Source organism: Terrapene carolina, unplaced genomic scaffold (genome assembly GCF_002925995.2).
Source record: "Terrapene carolina triunguis isolate 2854851 unplaced genomic scaffold, T_m_triunguis-2.0 Scaffold22, whole genome shotgun sequence".
NCBI lineage: Eukaryota > Metazoa > Chordata > Testudines > Emydidae > Terrapene > Terrapene triunguis.
In genome coordinates, this window is record NW_020664373.1 from 21,595,110 (window position 1) to 21,608,248 (window position 13,139).

Here is a 13,139-nt window from a genome sequence, read left to right on the forward strand (position 1 = left end):
ATTGTCAATCTTTCCAACCACACACTGAGCCCAGCAGAAGAGTCTGTCCTATCTCGGGGACTCTCTTTCTGTCCCACCATCCCCACGGACACGATACAGTTCTGCGGTGATCTGGAAGCCTACTTTCGTCGTCTCCGACTCAAGGAATATTTTCAACGCACCACTGAACAGTGCACTGACCCACAGGAACCCTCCTACCAACACTACAAGAAGAAGAACTCTGCGTGGACTCCTCCTGACGGTCGAAATGACAGACTGGATCTCTACATAGAGTGTTTCCGCAGACGTGCACAGGCTGAAATTGTGGACAAACAACATCACTTGTCCCATAACCTCAGCCGTACAGAACGCAATGCCATCCACAGCCTCAGAAACAACTCTGACATTATCATCAAAGGGGCTGACAAAGGAGGTGCTGTAGTCATAATGAACAGGTCGGATTATGAACAGGAGGCTGCCAGGCAACTCTCCAAGACCACATTCTACAGGCCACTATCCTCTGATCCCACTGAGGAATACCAAAAGAAACTACACCATCTGCTCAAGAAACTCCCAGCTACAGTACGGGAACAAATCTACATGGACACACCCCCAGAACCCCGACCAGGGGTATTCTATCTGCTACCCAAGATCCATAAACCCGGAAACCCTGGACGCCCCATCATCTCAGGCATTGGCACTCTTACAGCAGGATTATCTGGCTATTTGGACTCTCTCCTCAGACCCTACACTACCAGCACTCCCAGCTATCTTCGAGACACCACCGACTTCCTGAGGAAACTACAATGCATTGATTTTCTTCCTGAAAACACCATCCTGGCCACCATGGATGTAGAAGCACTTTACACCAATATTCCACATGAGGATGGACTACAAGCTGTCAGGAACAGTATCCCTGATGAGGCCACAGCAAGCCTGGTGGCTGAGCTTTGTGACTTTGTCCTCACCCACAACCACTTCAGATTTGGGGACAACTTATACCTTCAAGTCAGTGGCACTGCTATGGGTACCCGCATGGCCCCACAGTATGCCAACATTTTTATGGCTGACTTAGAACAACGCTTCCTCAGCTCTCGTCCCCTAGTGCCCCTCCTCTACTTGCGCTACATTGATGACATCTTCATCATATGGACCCACGGAAAGGAGGCCCTTGAAGAATTCCACCTGGACTTCAACAATTTCCACCCCACCATCAACCTCAGCCTGGACCAGTCCACACAAGAGATCCACTTCCTGGACACTACAGTGCAAATAAGTGATGGTCACATAAACACCACCCTATACCGGAAACCTACTGACTGCTATACGTACCTACATGCCTCCAGCTTCCATCCAAGACACATCACACGATCCATTGTCTACAGCCAAGCCCTCAGATACAACCGAATTTGCTCCAACCCCTCAGACAGAGACAAACACCTACAAGATCTTTATCAAGCATTCGTAAAACTACAATACCCACCTGGGGAAGTGAGGAAACAGATTGACAGAGCAAGACGGGTACCCAGAAATCACCTACTACAGGACAGGCCCAACACGGACAATAACAGAACACCACTGGCCATCACATACAGCCCCCAGCTAAAACCTCTCCAGCGCATTATCCACGATCTACAACCTATCCTGGAAAATGATCCCTCACTCTCACAGACCTTGGGAGGCAGGCCAGTCCTCGCTTACAGACAGCCCCCCAACCTGAAGCAAATACTCATCAGCAACTACACACCACACCACAGAAACACCAACCCAGGAACCTATCCCTGTAGCAAACCTCGTTGCCTACTCTGTCCCCATATCTACTCTGGCAACAGCATCAGAGGACCCAACCACATCAGCCACACCATCAAGGGCTCATTCACCTGCACATCCACTAATGTTATATATGCCATCATGTGCCAGCAATGCCCCTCTGCCATGTACATTGGCCAAACCGGACAGTCCCTCCGCAAAAGAATAAATGGACACAAATCGGACATCAGGAATGGTAACATACATAAGCCAGTACGTGAACACTTCAATCTCCCTGGTCATTCTGTTACAGATTTAAAAGTCACTATCATTGAACAAAAAAACTTCAGAAACAGACTTCAAAGAGAAACAGCAGAACTAAAATTCATTTGCAAATTCAACACCATTAATCTGGGCTTGAATAGGGACTGGGAGTGGCTGGCTCATTACAGAAGCAGCTTTTCCTGTCCTGGAATTGACACCTCCTCATCTATTATTGGGAGTGGATCACATCCACCCTGATTGAATTGGCCCTGTCAACACTGGTTCTCCACTTGCGAAGTAACTCCCTGCTCTCCATGTGTCAGTATATAATGCCTGCATCTGTAACTTTCACTCTATGCATCCGAAGAAGTGAGGTTTTTACTCACGAAAGCTTATGCCCAAATAAATCTGTTAGTCTTTAAGGTGCCACCAGACTCCTTGTTGTTTTTGTAGATACAGACTAACACGGCTACCCCCTGATACTTTCTCTTCCTGTGACCCCCTGCTCGTTCAATACATTCCTTCCAACTTTTGCAATAAGTGAAACAGAGGTCCTACAGACAACAATACCCTTTACTACACAACCTTGTTGCATCCCCAGAGCAGCTCTGCCCTGTGCACTGAACAAGGCAAGGGTCCACTGGAAAAAGCCAGTATGTGATAATGTAATTAAAGACTAGAATAAAACATATGCACAGGAAGGGTGAATTAAAGTTGGCAGCTTGTTGCCCCAGTCTCTCTCCCTAGACTTGTCCAAGTCGATTATCTCCATGCTCCCCCAGGTCTGGCAGTTGTGCCCTCTACTGCCTGACCTAGGGGAGGGGATCACTATCAGAGTGCAGGCTCCCTGTTATCAGTTCTGATGCCCAAACCCAGATCCAGTACAGTTACCACCCCCCTCCCCCTCAGAGGTACAAATTGCAAAGAAAATCCTGCTCAGCTCCAGGCTGGAGCATGATCAGTGAAGACAGGACCTTTGGGGATTTATGCTGCTAAAATCTAACAAATCTCTACTGAGCATAAGCAAACTGCAATATTTAAAAGTTTTATAACTTAGCCAAATTTGGGCAGTTTTTTATGGAGATGATAACAGCACATCCGTGTCACAAAGATGACCCATCCATCAAATGTTAATTCCCTGCTCTAAAGCATGGGGACACTAGAACATCTAAAACACAAGTGAGGGGGGACACAATTTTTTCCCTACCCTCATTCTCAAGAATGACTGAACTGTTATGGTTGAAATTTTCAAAGAAAAAAAAAAATCAGCGGGAGACAGATCTAGCATGGAAAACTTCATCCCAAATGGTTAAAGTTTGGCAAAGTTATAAGCAACTGAAAACACTCTTGTATTGGGAAAAGTCAGGAAACCTTAATATGCAGAAGCCACCATCCATGTGCATGTTTCATGCTTCAGAGTAAGAGGTAAACAGTGAAGTGGCAAAGTTTGCAGATGATACTAAACTGCTCAAGATAGTTAAGACCAAAGCAGACTGTGAAGAACTTCAACAAGATCTCACAAAACTAAGTGATTGGGCAACAAAATGGCAAATGAAATTTAATATGGATAAATGTAAAGTAATGCACATTGGAAAAAATAACCCCAACTATACATACAATATGATGGGGGCTAATTTAACTACAACTAATCAGGAAAGAGATCTTGGAGTCATTGTGGATAGTTCTCTGAAGATGTCCATGCAGTGTGCAGTGGCAGTTGCAACAGGATGTTAGGAATCATTAAAAACGGGATAGAGAATAAGATGGAGAATATCTTATTGCCCTTATATAAATCCATGGTACACCTACATCTTGAATACTGAGTACAGATGTGGTCTCCTCATCTCAAAAAAGATATACTGGCATTAGAAAAGGTTCAGAGAAGGGCAACTAAAATGATTAGGGGTTTGGAACGGGTCCCATATGAGGAGAGATTAAAGAGGCTAGGAATTTTCAGCTTGGAAAAGAGGAGACTAGGGGGATATGATAGAGGTATATAAAATCATAAGTGGTGTAGAGAAAGTGAAAAAGGAAAAGTTATTTACTTGTTCCCATAATATAAGAACTAGGGGACACCAAATGAAATTAATGGGCAGCAGGTTTAAAACAAATAAAAGGAAGTTGTTCTTCACACAGAGCACAGTCAGCCTGTGGAACTCCTTGCCTGGGGAGATTGTGAAGGCTAGGACTATAACAGGGTTTAAAAGAGAACTGGATAAATTCATGGAGGTTAAGTCCATTAATGGCTATTAGCCAGGATGGGTAAGGAATGGTGTCCCTAGCCTCTGTTTGTCAGAGGGTGGAGATGGATGGCAGGAGAGAGATCACTTGATCATTATCTGTTAGGTTCAATCCCTCTGGGACACCTGGCATTGGTCATGGTCGGCAGACAGGATACTGGGCTGGACGGACCTTTGGACTGACCCAGTATGGCCATTCTTATGTTCTTATGTAACACATTTCAGTCTACATCTGTTTTCTCTTGGTAGTTATACTTACAAAGTAACACCCGTGTACTGTCAATTAACATTTTGATAATGGAGAGACTCTCATAAATGCAGGGCAGGAAGCCACCTCCAACCAACATCTAGTCCAGCCCCCTGCGCAGAGGCAGGACCAAATTCCTGACATGCATTTGCCCACTCTGTTCTTAAAATCATCTGATGACAGGGATTCCACACCTCCCTTGGAAGCCTATTCCAGAGCTTAACCACCCTTATAATTAGTAAGTTTTTTCTAATATGTAACCTAAATCTCCCTTTCTGCAGATTAAGACCATAATACCTTGTCCTACCTTCAGTGTACAGGGAGAACAATTGATCACTGTCTTCTTTATAACATCCCTTAACATATTGCAAGATTTATCAGGTCCCCTCTCTCTGGTCACCATTTTCTCAAGACTAAACATGCCCAGTTTTGTTTGGTTTTTATTTGTTTTTAACCTTTCCTCATAGATCAGGTTTTCTAAACCTTTTATCATTATAATTTTTGTTACTGTCCTCAGAACTCTCTCCAATTTGTCCACATCTTCCTTAAAGTGTGGACCCAAACCTGGACACAGTTACATATAACACTCCTGTTAATGCACCCCAGAATGATATTAGCCTTTTTTGCAATGCATTGCATTGATGACTCTTATTCAGTTTGTGATCTACTATAACTCCAGATCATTTTCAGAAGTTCTACAGCCTTTCTAGTTATTCCCCATTTTGTAGTTGTGCTTTGATTTTTCCTTCCTCAGTGTAGTACTTTGCACTTGGCTATATTGAATTAAATCTCGTTGATTTCAGCACAATTTCCAATTTGTCAAGGTCATTTTGAATTCTAATGCTGTCCTCCAAAGTGCTTCCAACCCCTTCCAGCTTGTTATCATCCACAGATTTTATAAGCATATACTCCACTTCATTATCCAAGTCATTAATGAAAATATTGAATACCACCAGACCCAGCACCGACCCCCACATAATACCTATTAGACAAGCACTCCCAGTTTGACAGCAATCCATTGATAAGTACATTTTGAGTATGGTCTTTCAATCAGTTATGCACCTACCTTATAGTAATTCCATCTAGACCACATTCCCTTAGTATTTCAAATGGCCACAATCAATATAGTGGGGCAGATTTTTGTTTTTGTTCCATTCCCTTGGCAAATTCTTTGCAGAGGACTTACGCAAGAGGCAAAGCCCTCCGCTTGGGATTCCCTTGGTAGAGGGGAGCCTCAGAAGGCATGGAGAAGGCATTAGCAAACCCCTTTCCCTCTTTCTTCACAGACTGCAAGGAAGGGCAGTAGAGTATGTGAATTTCACTAGCTAGCCACAGACTTAGAATTTACGAGAGAGGAATGTTGTTCAATAATAAGAGCTTTGAATGGCACAAAATTATTAACTTCAGTTACTGGAATTGTTGAGACCAGAACTCATGGTCTCTTCCTGATTTTCAGCCTGGTACACCTCCCCCTAGGCCAAAATAGTTGCTGTTGTAGTCTCCTTTTCCTTGTCCTCCAGATCTAGGGTTCCTCCCTGAGACTGGAACACACTCAGTGCAGTCAGTAGGCAGGGAGTTCTTTGAGGCATTCTCAATGCAGATGGGAAGTTCAAAGATTTTAGAATCAAGCTCTTCTGAGCATGTAAAAATAGCAATTTTCAGAGACTTATAATTTGGATAAATTTTAGTATATTTTCATGAGGACAGCAAAAGACACCTCTTTGATCCCAGGGCTATCCCACTGCCATGTTTGAAACATCATAGTTGCCAGAGCTTTTCAGTGAAATTATTGAGGAGGAGTGGAATTAACACTGGCAAAACTACCTATTTTTCCCCTTCCCTTGCTCTCGGGAAAGGTTAAATGTTAAAAAACAAACACCACCAAGACAACCTGGGAAAGAGCAAGCTTGGAAAATTTCAGCCAGAATAGGTAAAGTCTAGAAAAGGTTTAAGCAACTGAAAACAGGTCACATAATGGAAAGTGTTAGGGAACCTTTACTATATAAATTTCATAACCTGTAGCAGCTCTGCATATCATATGTACTATATTATTACTCATTCTGACCTGTGTACTGGGTAAAACCCGACAATCACTATGTTCTCGAATGAACTCACGCAGAAAAATTATAGAGGACAAAAGCACCACATCACCCATAGGCGGACACTTCTCACTCCATACCCCTTCTGCGTAACAATCTAATCTTTATTACCCACTTAATCTCAAGTGACATCTGTTATTCCCTACGCTTAACTATCAATCCCAATTTGTATTTAGCTCAATTACGGATTTCTTTCCCCAGACCTGAAGAACTGTTTCATTCGAAAATCTGAACCTTCCACCAACAGAAGTTGGTCCAATAAAAGATGTTACCTTACCCACCTTGTCCCTCTCACTGTCATGGCAATTCATAGGAAAAAAACTATAGTGCAAGGACAAAACCAGAATTCCTTCTCATTCTTAACAACAACTGCATTGTACCAAATCACTGGTGAAATAGAACTGGGCACCACTCACAGACAGTGACAACAGCACAAATGAACATATGTTGGGATAACAAAAATAATAAAATAATCTAGCAGCACCAAAAGCAGATTTAGACAGAGCTCCTATTCTGCTTCACAAACTACATCCTCACTCTTGTCACCAGAAATGTGCTTAGCTGACTGATTCCCTGGCAATTAAATCAAGGAGTAACAGGATAAAACAACAATAAATCAATATAGTCTCAAATAATAAGCTCTGCCTGCAGTGGACAAACTGCCCTTTTCCACAGCAGCATACAACAGATGTTTCAGAGAATAGAGTGGTTTTCTCTGACAGAGGATATATATAATTGTGCCATGTATCAAAATAATGGGAACCAAAAAAGAAAAATGGGGCTATTCATACCCACCCACTCAAACATGATTTTTGTGGAAGGAGTGTGAGCAGCTGTGTACAATTGCTGTTCAGTGACATGAAAACCAGAGAAGGGCCCAGGTCTGAAAATTAGATCCAGATCATCCAGTCAGCGGGTGTGTGGGTTAAAATGGTTTAATTATAACTTCAGAAGGTTAAAAATCCATCAGCTCCCTGACTACATCGTTAAGAGAGATTTGACAGGAGAGTACCCCAATTGTCGCAGTGTAAGTCTCAAACATACAGAATGAAATCCAATAAGCTAGTTTCCTATGCGTAGAGGAAATGGGAATTAAACACGGCAACAGCTCGAATTTATATCAGACTTATTTAAGAATGAGGAAGGTGTCAGTCATGTAACAAAGACAAAAGATCATCAGAGGATAGTCATCTTTCAACATGACAGAATACAGCAATGTTATAAAGAGAAAAATGTAACCAGCATCTGCGATACATAGAACAGGGGGATACTGTAAGCAAGGCAAATAGCCTTAAATAATACAGGACTCTCTGCTCTCTCCCACTGTGTGCTGCCTGTATTTCCCCCTCCCCTCTCTTATTAAATTTAAATAAATCAAAATCAGTGGTAGGCTTACAGATTCTCAAAACAAACAAAACAAAACAAAAAACAACCACCCAACCCTGAAGGCCATAAATGACAGATCTGTTCCTAGGTCTACGATTATCATTACTTCTAAAAAAATTGATTCCCAAAATATACAGTTATCAATTTGATCAAAAGAGGCACAGGCAGAGTATTGTACTAGCTCACAGAGATCTACGTAATTGCAGCATCTTCCTTAGTAAAAAAGTCAGAATGTCCGTTGCGAATACTTTTCCAATCAGTTGTGAAAACCTGGCTCTACTGAAGTCAATGGATTGGTTTTTAAAGGCCAGAATTTCACACAAAATAACCAGAACCACTACCATGTGTCAAATTGTGCGACCATTTCCAACTAACCTAGGTCAACATTACAAAACATGCACTGGGATACTGATGAAGGTATCCAGATAGGGGGAGAAATTCCATGGTCAACCTTGATTAAAATCCAAGTGTGGAGAAAGTTTCCCACATCCCTTTTCATTTTTAGGGACATACTGCAAACTCAAAAAGTGGCAACTTTCCAAGGTTTTATTTTTATAATGAAAATTTTGCACAATTCTCCATCAAACTCTAAACTTCTGAAAATTTTAGCTAGTTTAACTGTATAAAGTGAAATATATACATAATTTTAAAAGTGCATTTTTGTTTAAATCACAAAATTTTAAATATGTAGCCTTTCTAGGCAAATTAACAATCTTCAGTTTCTCTCAGGTAGGCAGATTTCTTTCAGTTTTTAAAATGCGTAGCCAAGACTACTTGCATCAGTAGAGAAAATACCTAAAATACAGGTCAAATGCTTTTTGACAGTTTCTTGGACAATTACGCCAAAGTAGTTTGGCAAACCTATCATGAGATCCATAAACATGTTCCTTTTTGTTTGTCTTTGGCACAGTTCAGATAGAAACTGTCCTTTCCAGCTGAAAGTCTCGTACAACACTAAGTTAAGAAGGGGAACTTCCTGGTAAGAATTCCTCTGTCTTTTCCCGGCCGTGAATAACAATCAATCCTAGATCTGTTTTATTGAATGGTTTCTCTTCTCAGGATTGGAGTTCACTCACTCTACCTGGGCCCACAAAGAGAAATCGGAGTATCAGTCTCAAAAGCATGAGCAGTATTTGACACAACATACAGAAAAGGGAGATTATACATAACCAAAGATACAGAGTTTGAGTCAAGAGGCAGAAAATAAAATGAACAAAATAGATATTCTAGGTGTGGAAGGAAACAAGGGGCCAGGAACTAATCAAAGGGAGATAAGGCGAAAGAATGAATATGACAGAAACACAGGAGAGAAAGAGAGGAGTTGCTGCATTCCATCTACCAAACCAACCCATCATTCTGGCTGTAACTACCCAATCTGATGTCATCTTCTCATTTCTGTTTTCTGAACTCTCCAGTTCCGCCCAACAAATGCCACAATACTAATACTATGCAGTAATTGGGAATGTATACATCCATGCTAAGGATGTGAAACTTTCAAAACCCAGAGATTACTTATACCTTATCCTGAAATTAAGTACCCACTGTGTTGTTCATATCTAGTGCAATAAAACTCGGTTTCAGCTGTTTTCCCCACACATTGTATACTGACATGAATTTTTATCTTTGCTGCGTATGCAGCTTTGTTATACTGCAGGAATCAGGGGGCACAGATGCAGAATATAATACAAAATAAATTCTATGTGAATGTTGCAGATATTTTTGAAATGTCTGCAAACATCTTGTCCTCCAGTTACTACCTACAGACAGGTTCTACCTGCGAAGAATTTTAATCCATGCCCAACGAGGAGGAAAAAAAACCTCTTTTTGATCACTTTACTGTCTGAATGATCCCTTAGTAGAGAAGATGGAGTTGAATGCATACTTATTTTTTAAGTATGCATCCACAATGTTAACCGACTCACCACATTCAGAAATGTGGAATTAGTATATGGGAGAGGTAAATTTCTGAATACCCTGGAGACCCAGGGTGGAAGTCCTAGCCCCACTGAAGTCAGTGATGAAACACTCCATTGACGTCACTGTGGCCAGAATTTTACTCTCAAAACAAAGAGCTGCACCCATTAAGATCAAAGTTCTTAAAGGGAATGTAGTGTTTCACTGGCACAAGAAATTATTACCTTTAATGCCATTAGCATTCAAATACCATACATGTCAAAAGAAAAACAAGAACCCAGTAAACAATTTCTGAGTGAACTTGTCATATATATTTTTTCAGTCCCAGATTATCTTTCCACCTTTACTTGCCCCTTTTTTTGGGGGGGGAGTTTCATTTAGTGCTCAGAAAATGGGCTGGACTGGAAAGCCTGGAAGCTGACATCTTCTATTTACCCACAGACCAATTACAGCATAGGAAGCATCAACAGCACCACCACTAGCTTTTCCAGACTTCCTCATGAGTATGAGAGCTCTTCTGTGTCATGGTTAAGTGAAGAGCTCAGTCTCCATGCAGTTCTTGGCCTCTGCTGCCGCCCCAGAGCCGTATATTGGTTTAATTTCTGATGATAGGTTTTGTGATGGAAAGACCTGCCCTCTACAAATTGGACTAAAACCATCAACTCATTCCAAGATGATAAAAGGGATCAGATGGTAAAAACTTGTGGGTACTATAACTGAACTGGATTTGAACCACTAACACAGAGTTGAAGGACACCTTAATCTCTTCACACTTTCTGGAATCACATCTCCCAGGCCTTATGTTTTTTTTCTGATATTTATCTTCCTATCTTCTATCATGATGCATATGTGTTTCTACACACACACACACACACACACACACACACACACACAGATATATATACAAATACACAAAGAATTATTGAATTTAGCACAATTTTAAAAATCTGCTTTATGTAACTATTTTTAAGACTCATTTTAAAAGTGATTATCACAGCCTTACCAGAATTCTTATTTGCTGTATTGAATTTATTTGCCTATGTTCTTATTAACTTAATGTATGCAGTTTTTAACTCTTAATCATTCCAATTTAAGAAACACTTTTCTACATGAGAATGCAAACAAGCTTGGTCAAATATCTTTCTTTCCCCAATTGCTGGTTTGTTATTTTTCATAATTAAATACATTTTTCAAAAAAATCTCTTCCATTACAAAGCTAGAGACTACACTTGGATAACTTTACAATGCTCAGGGGCTACATACTCAGAGTCCCAGTACTGCTATTGAGCTTTGGAATCCCAATTATAACAACTAATCGTGTCTTGTTGTTACTACAGCACACAAAAGAAAGCACAAGATGACAAGAGGAAAAAAACATGGGAGTAATAAAATCTGAAATGTTATGCTTTGTAATAAAAAGGATATTACAATTGCCTATTTTCTTGATATCCAACCAGAATTTCTAGTCTAGTAAATTATGAATATGAGAAAGAATAAAGAAAATCCCAGTCTTATTAAAAAATTCTAAATTGCAATGCAGTCTCTATACAAAGACTTGGTCATTCTGAAAAGCTTAAACTTCAATAAATGAAATATTCTGCACTACTCTTCTCTAATACTAGTTTTGGAGCTTTAAAAATGTGAAAAGTTCATTGATATACGTTCCTTCTTTAAACAATATTTTGACTCCCAACAGTAACGTATGTATGTAAAATAGCTTACCTTGTGTTCTTCTACTTGATGTTTTAAGTCTTCTAGATCAGGGCCCAGGGGCTCTGACTCAATTTTCTTTGTCCTTTCTTCTGTTTTTGCTAGCCAGTCAGATAACTGTGTTAGTTGCTGATTCTGCAGGTCCATGAGAATTTTATGTAAGCTAGAAACAAGGAAAATCATCACTTACATTTGTACATGTAAGAAACCAGTAAGCAGAAAGGTTTGTTTACACTTGCACTTTTTTAAAAGTTAAATTTAATACTTGTATCAATAGGTGCTCACAAGCCAGCCCTGGTACAGTACTGCAGGTTTACCCACCTTGTCCTACTAATGGGTTTAAACCACTACCTAGAAAGGCAATATATTCATCTCAGATGGTAGTTTGGATTCCAAGCCCATTCCATTTTCTGAGACTGCCAACAAAGGTGCCATTTTATGTTTTCAAATGGATGGAAACAGAGGCCACAACTCATTTCTGTGGCAATGTACTAAGAGACATCCAGTAATACTGAAATTGGCCCATCCTGATCAGCCTGATTTGAACCAGTCAATGTGAAATATCTCACTTTACTAGCTGGGCATTATCTATTTATTGCTGGCACTTCAAATCAGTGCATCTTACTATTAAGAGCTGGTCAAAAGCTGGAAATTTCCACCCTATGGGAAATTCTAATATTTTGATTTGGGAGGGGAAAGGGGAATCCTCATTTGGGACAAAGTCAAAACACGCGCACACTTTTATTTATTTATTTTTTATTATTATTTTTAGGGCCATAAATGTACAGAAAGTTTTGATGCTAAAAATCTTGAAATATTTTGTTTCAGCTTGGTTTAACATCAAGCTATGTCTGCATACCCTGCCACAGTGCCTCATGGGAGCGGTCACAGATGCTGACTCTGTGGGTGCTCCGGGGCTCAAGCACCCACAGAAAAAAAAGTAGGGGGTGCTCAGCACCCACCAGCCACAGCTGTTCAGTGGGCTGGGGGTCTTGGGGCAGGAGGGGGGGAAGAGGCGAAGTGAGGGCAGAGCCTCCGAGGAGAAGCAGGGTTGGAGCACCCACTGGGAAAAATAAAAGTCAGTGCCTGTGGGAGCTGCAGTTTGGTTGCCTCATGTTCCTGTTCTACTCTGTTGGCCATGATGAACAGGGACAGCCCAGGTGGGTGCAGCAGTTTGTTTCATTTAGACAACCTGGCAGGTTTCAATTCAGGTCTACCTGAGCCCAAATGAAATATTTCATTTCTTTTTATGTGGAAAATTTTGATTTTACTGAAACTGCATTTTCCATTCGAAAAACATTTTGATGGAAAAATCCTGTAAAGCTCTAATTACTAAACCATGTCTCCCCCCCCCCCCCCCCCGAACAATGTAATAGCTGTTAAATTGGATGCGGGAGATGATTAAGCCTAGATTGACTCACTGGAGAATGTTCCACAGGAGGGACAGTTGCTCATAATGTAAGCTATATTTACAGATTTCAGAGTAGCAGCCGTGTTAGTCTGTATCCACAAAAAGAACAGGAGTACTTGTGGCACCTTAGAGACTAACAA

At 40.9% G+C, this 13,139-nt stretch overlaps 1 protein-coding gene across 1 annotated transcript in view; it reads right to left on the minus strand.

Annotated features, from left to right (window-relative positions):
* The window catches only part of LOC112125929 (dystrophin-like), a 1,989,526-nt gene that overhangs the window by 1,235,918 nt on the left and 740,469 nt on the right, over positions 1-13,139 (minus strand). Inside the window, exon 12 of the mRNA XM_026648920.1 lies at positions 11,601-11,751. Coding sequence (XP_026504705.1) covers positions 11,601-11,751 — 151 coding nt within the window. The remainder of the gene's footprint in view (positions 1-11,600; positions 11,752-13,139) is intronic.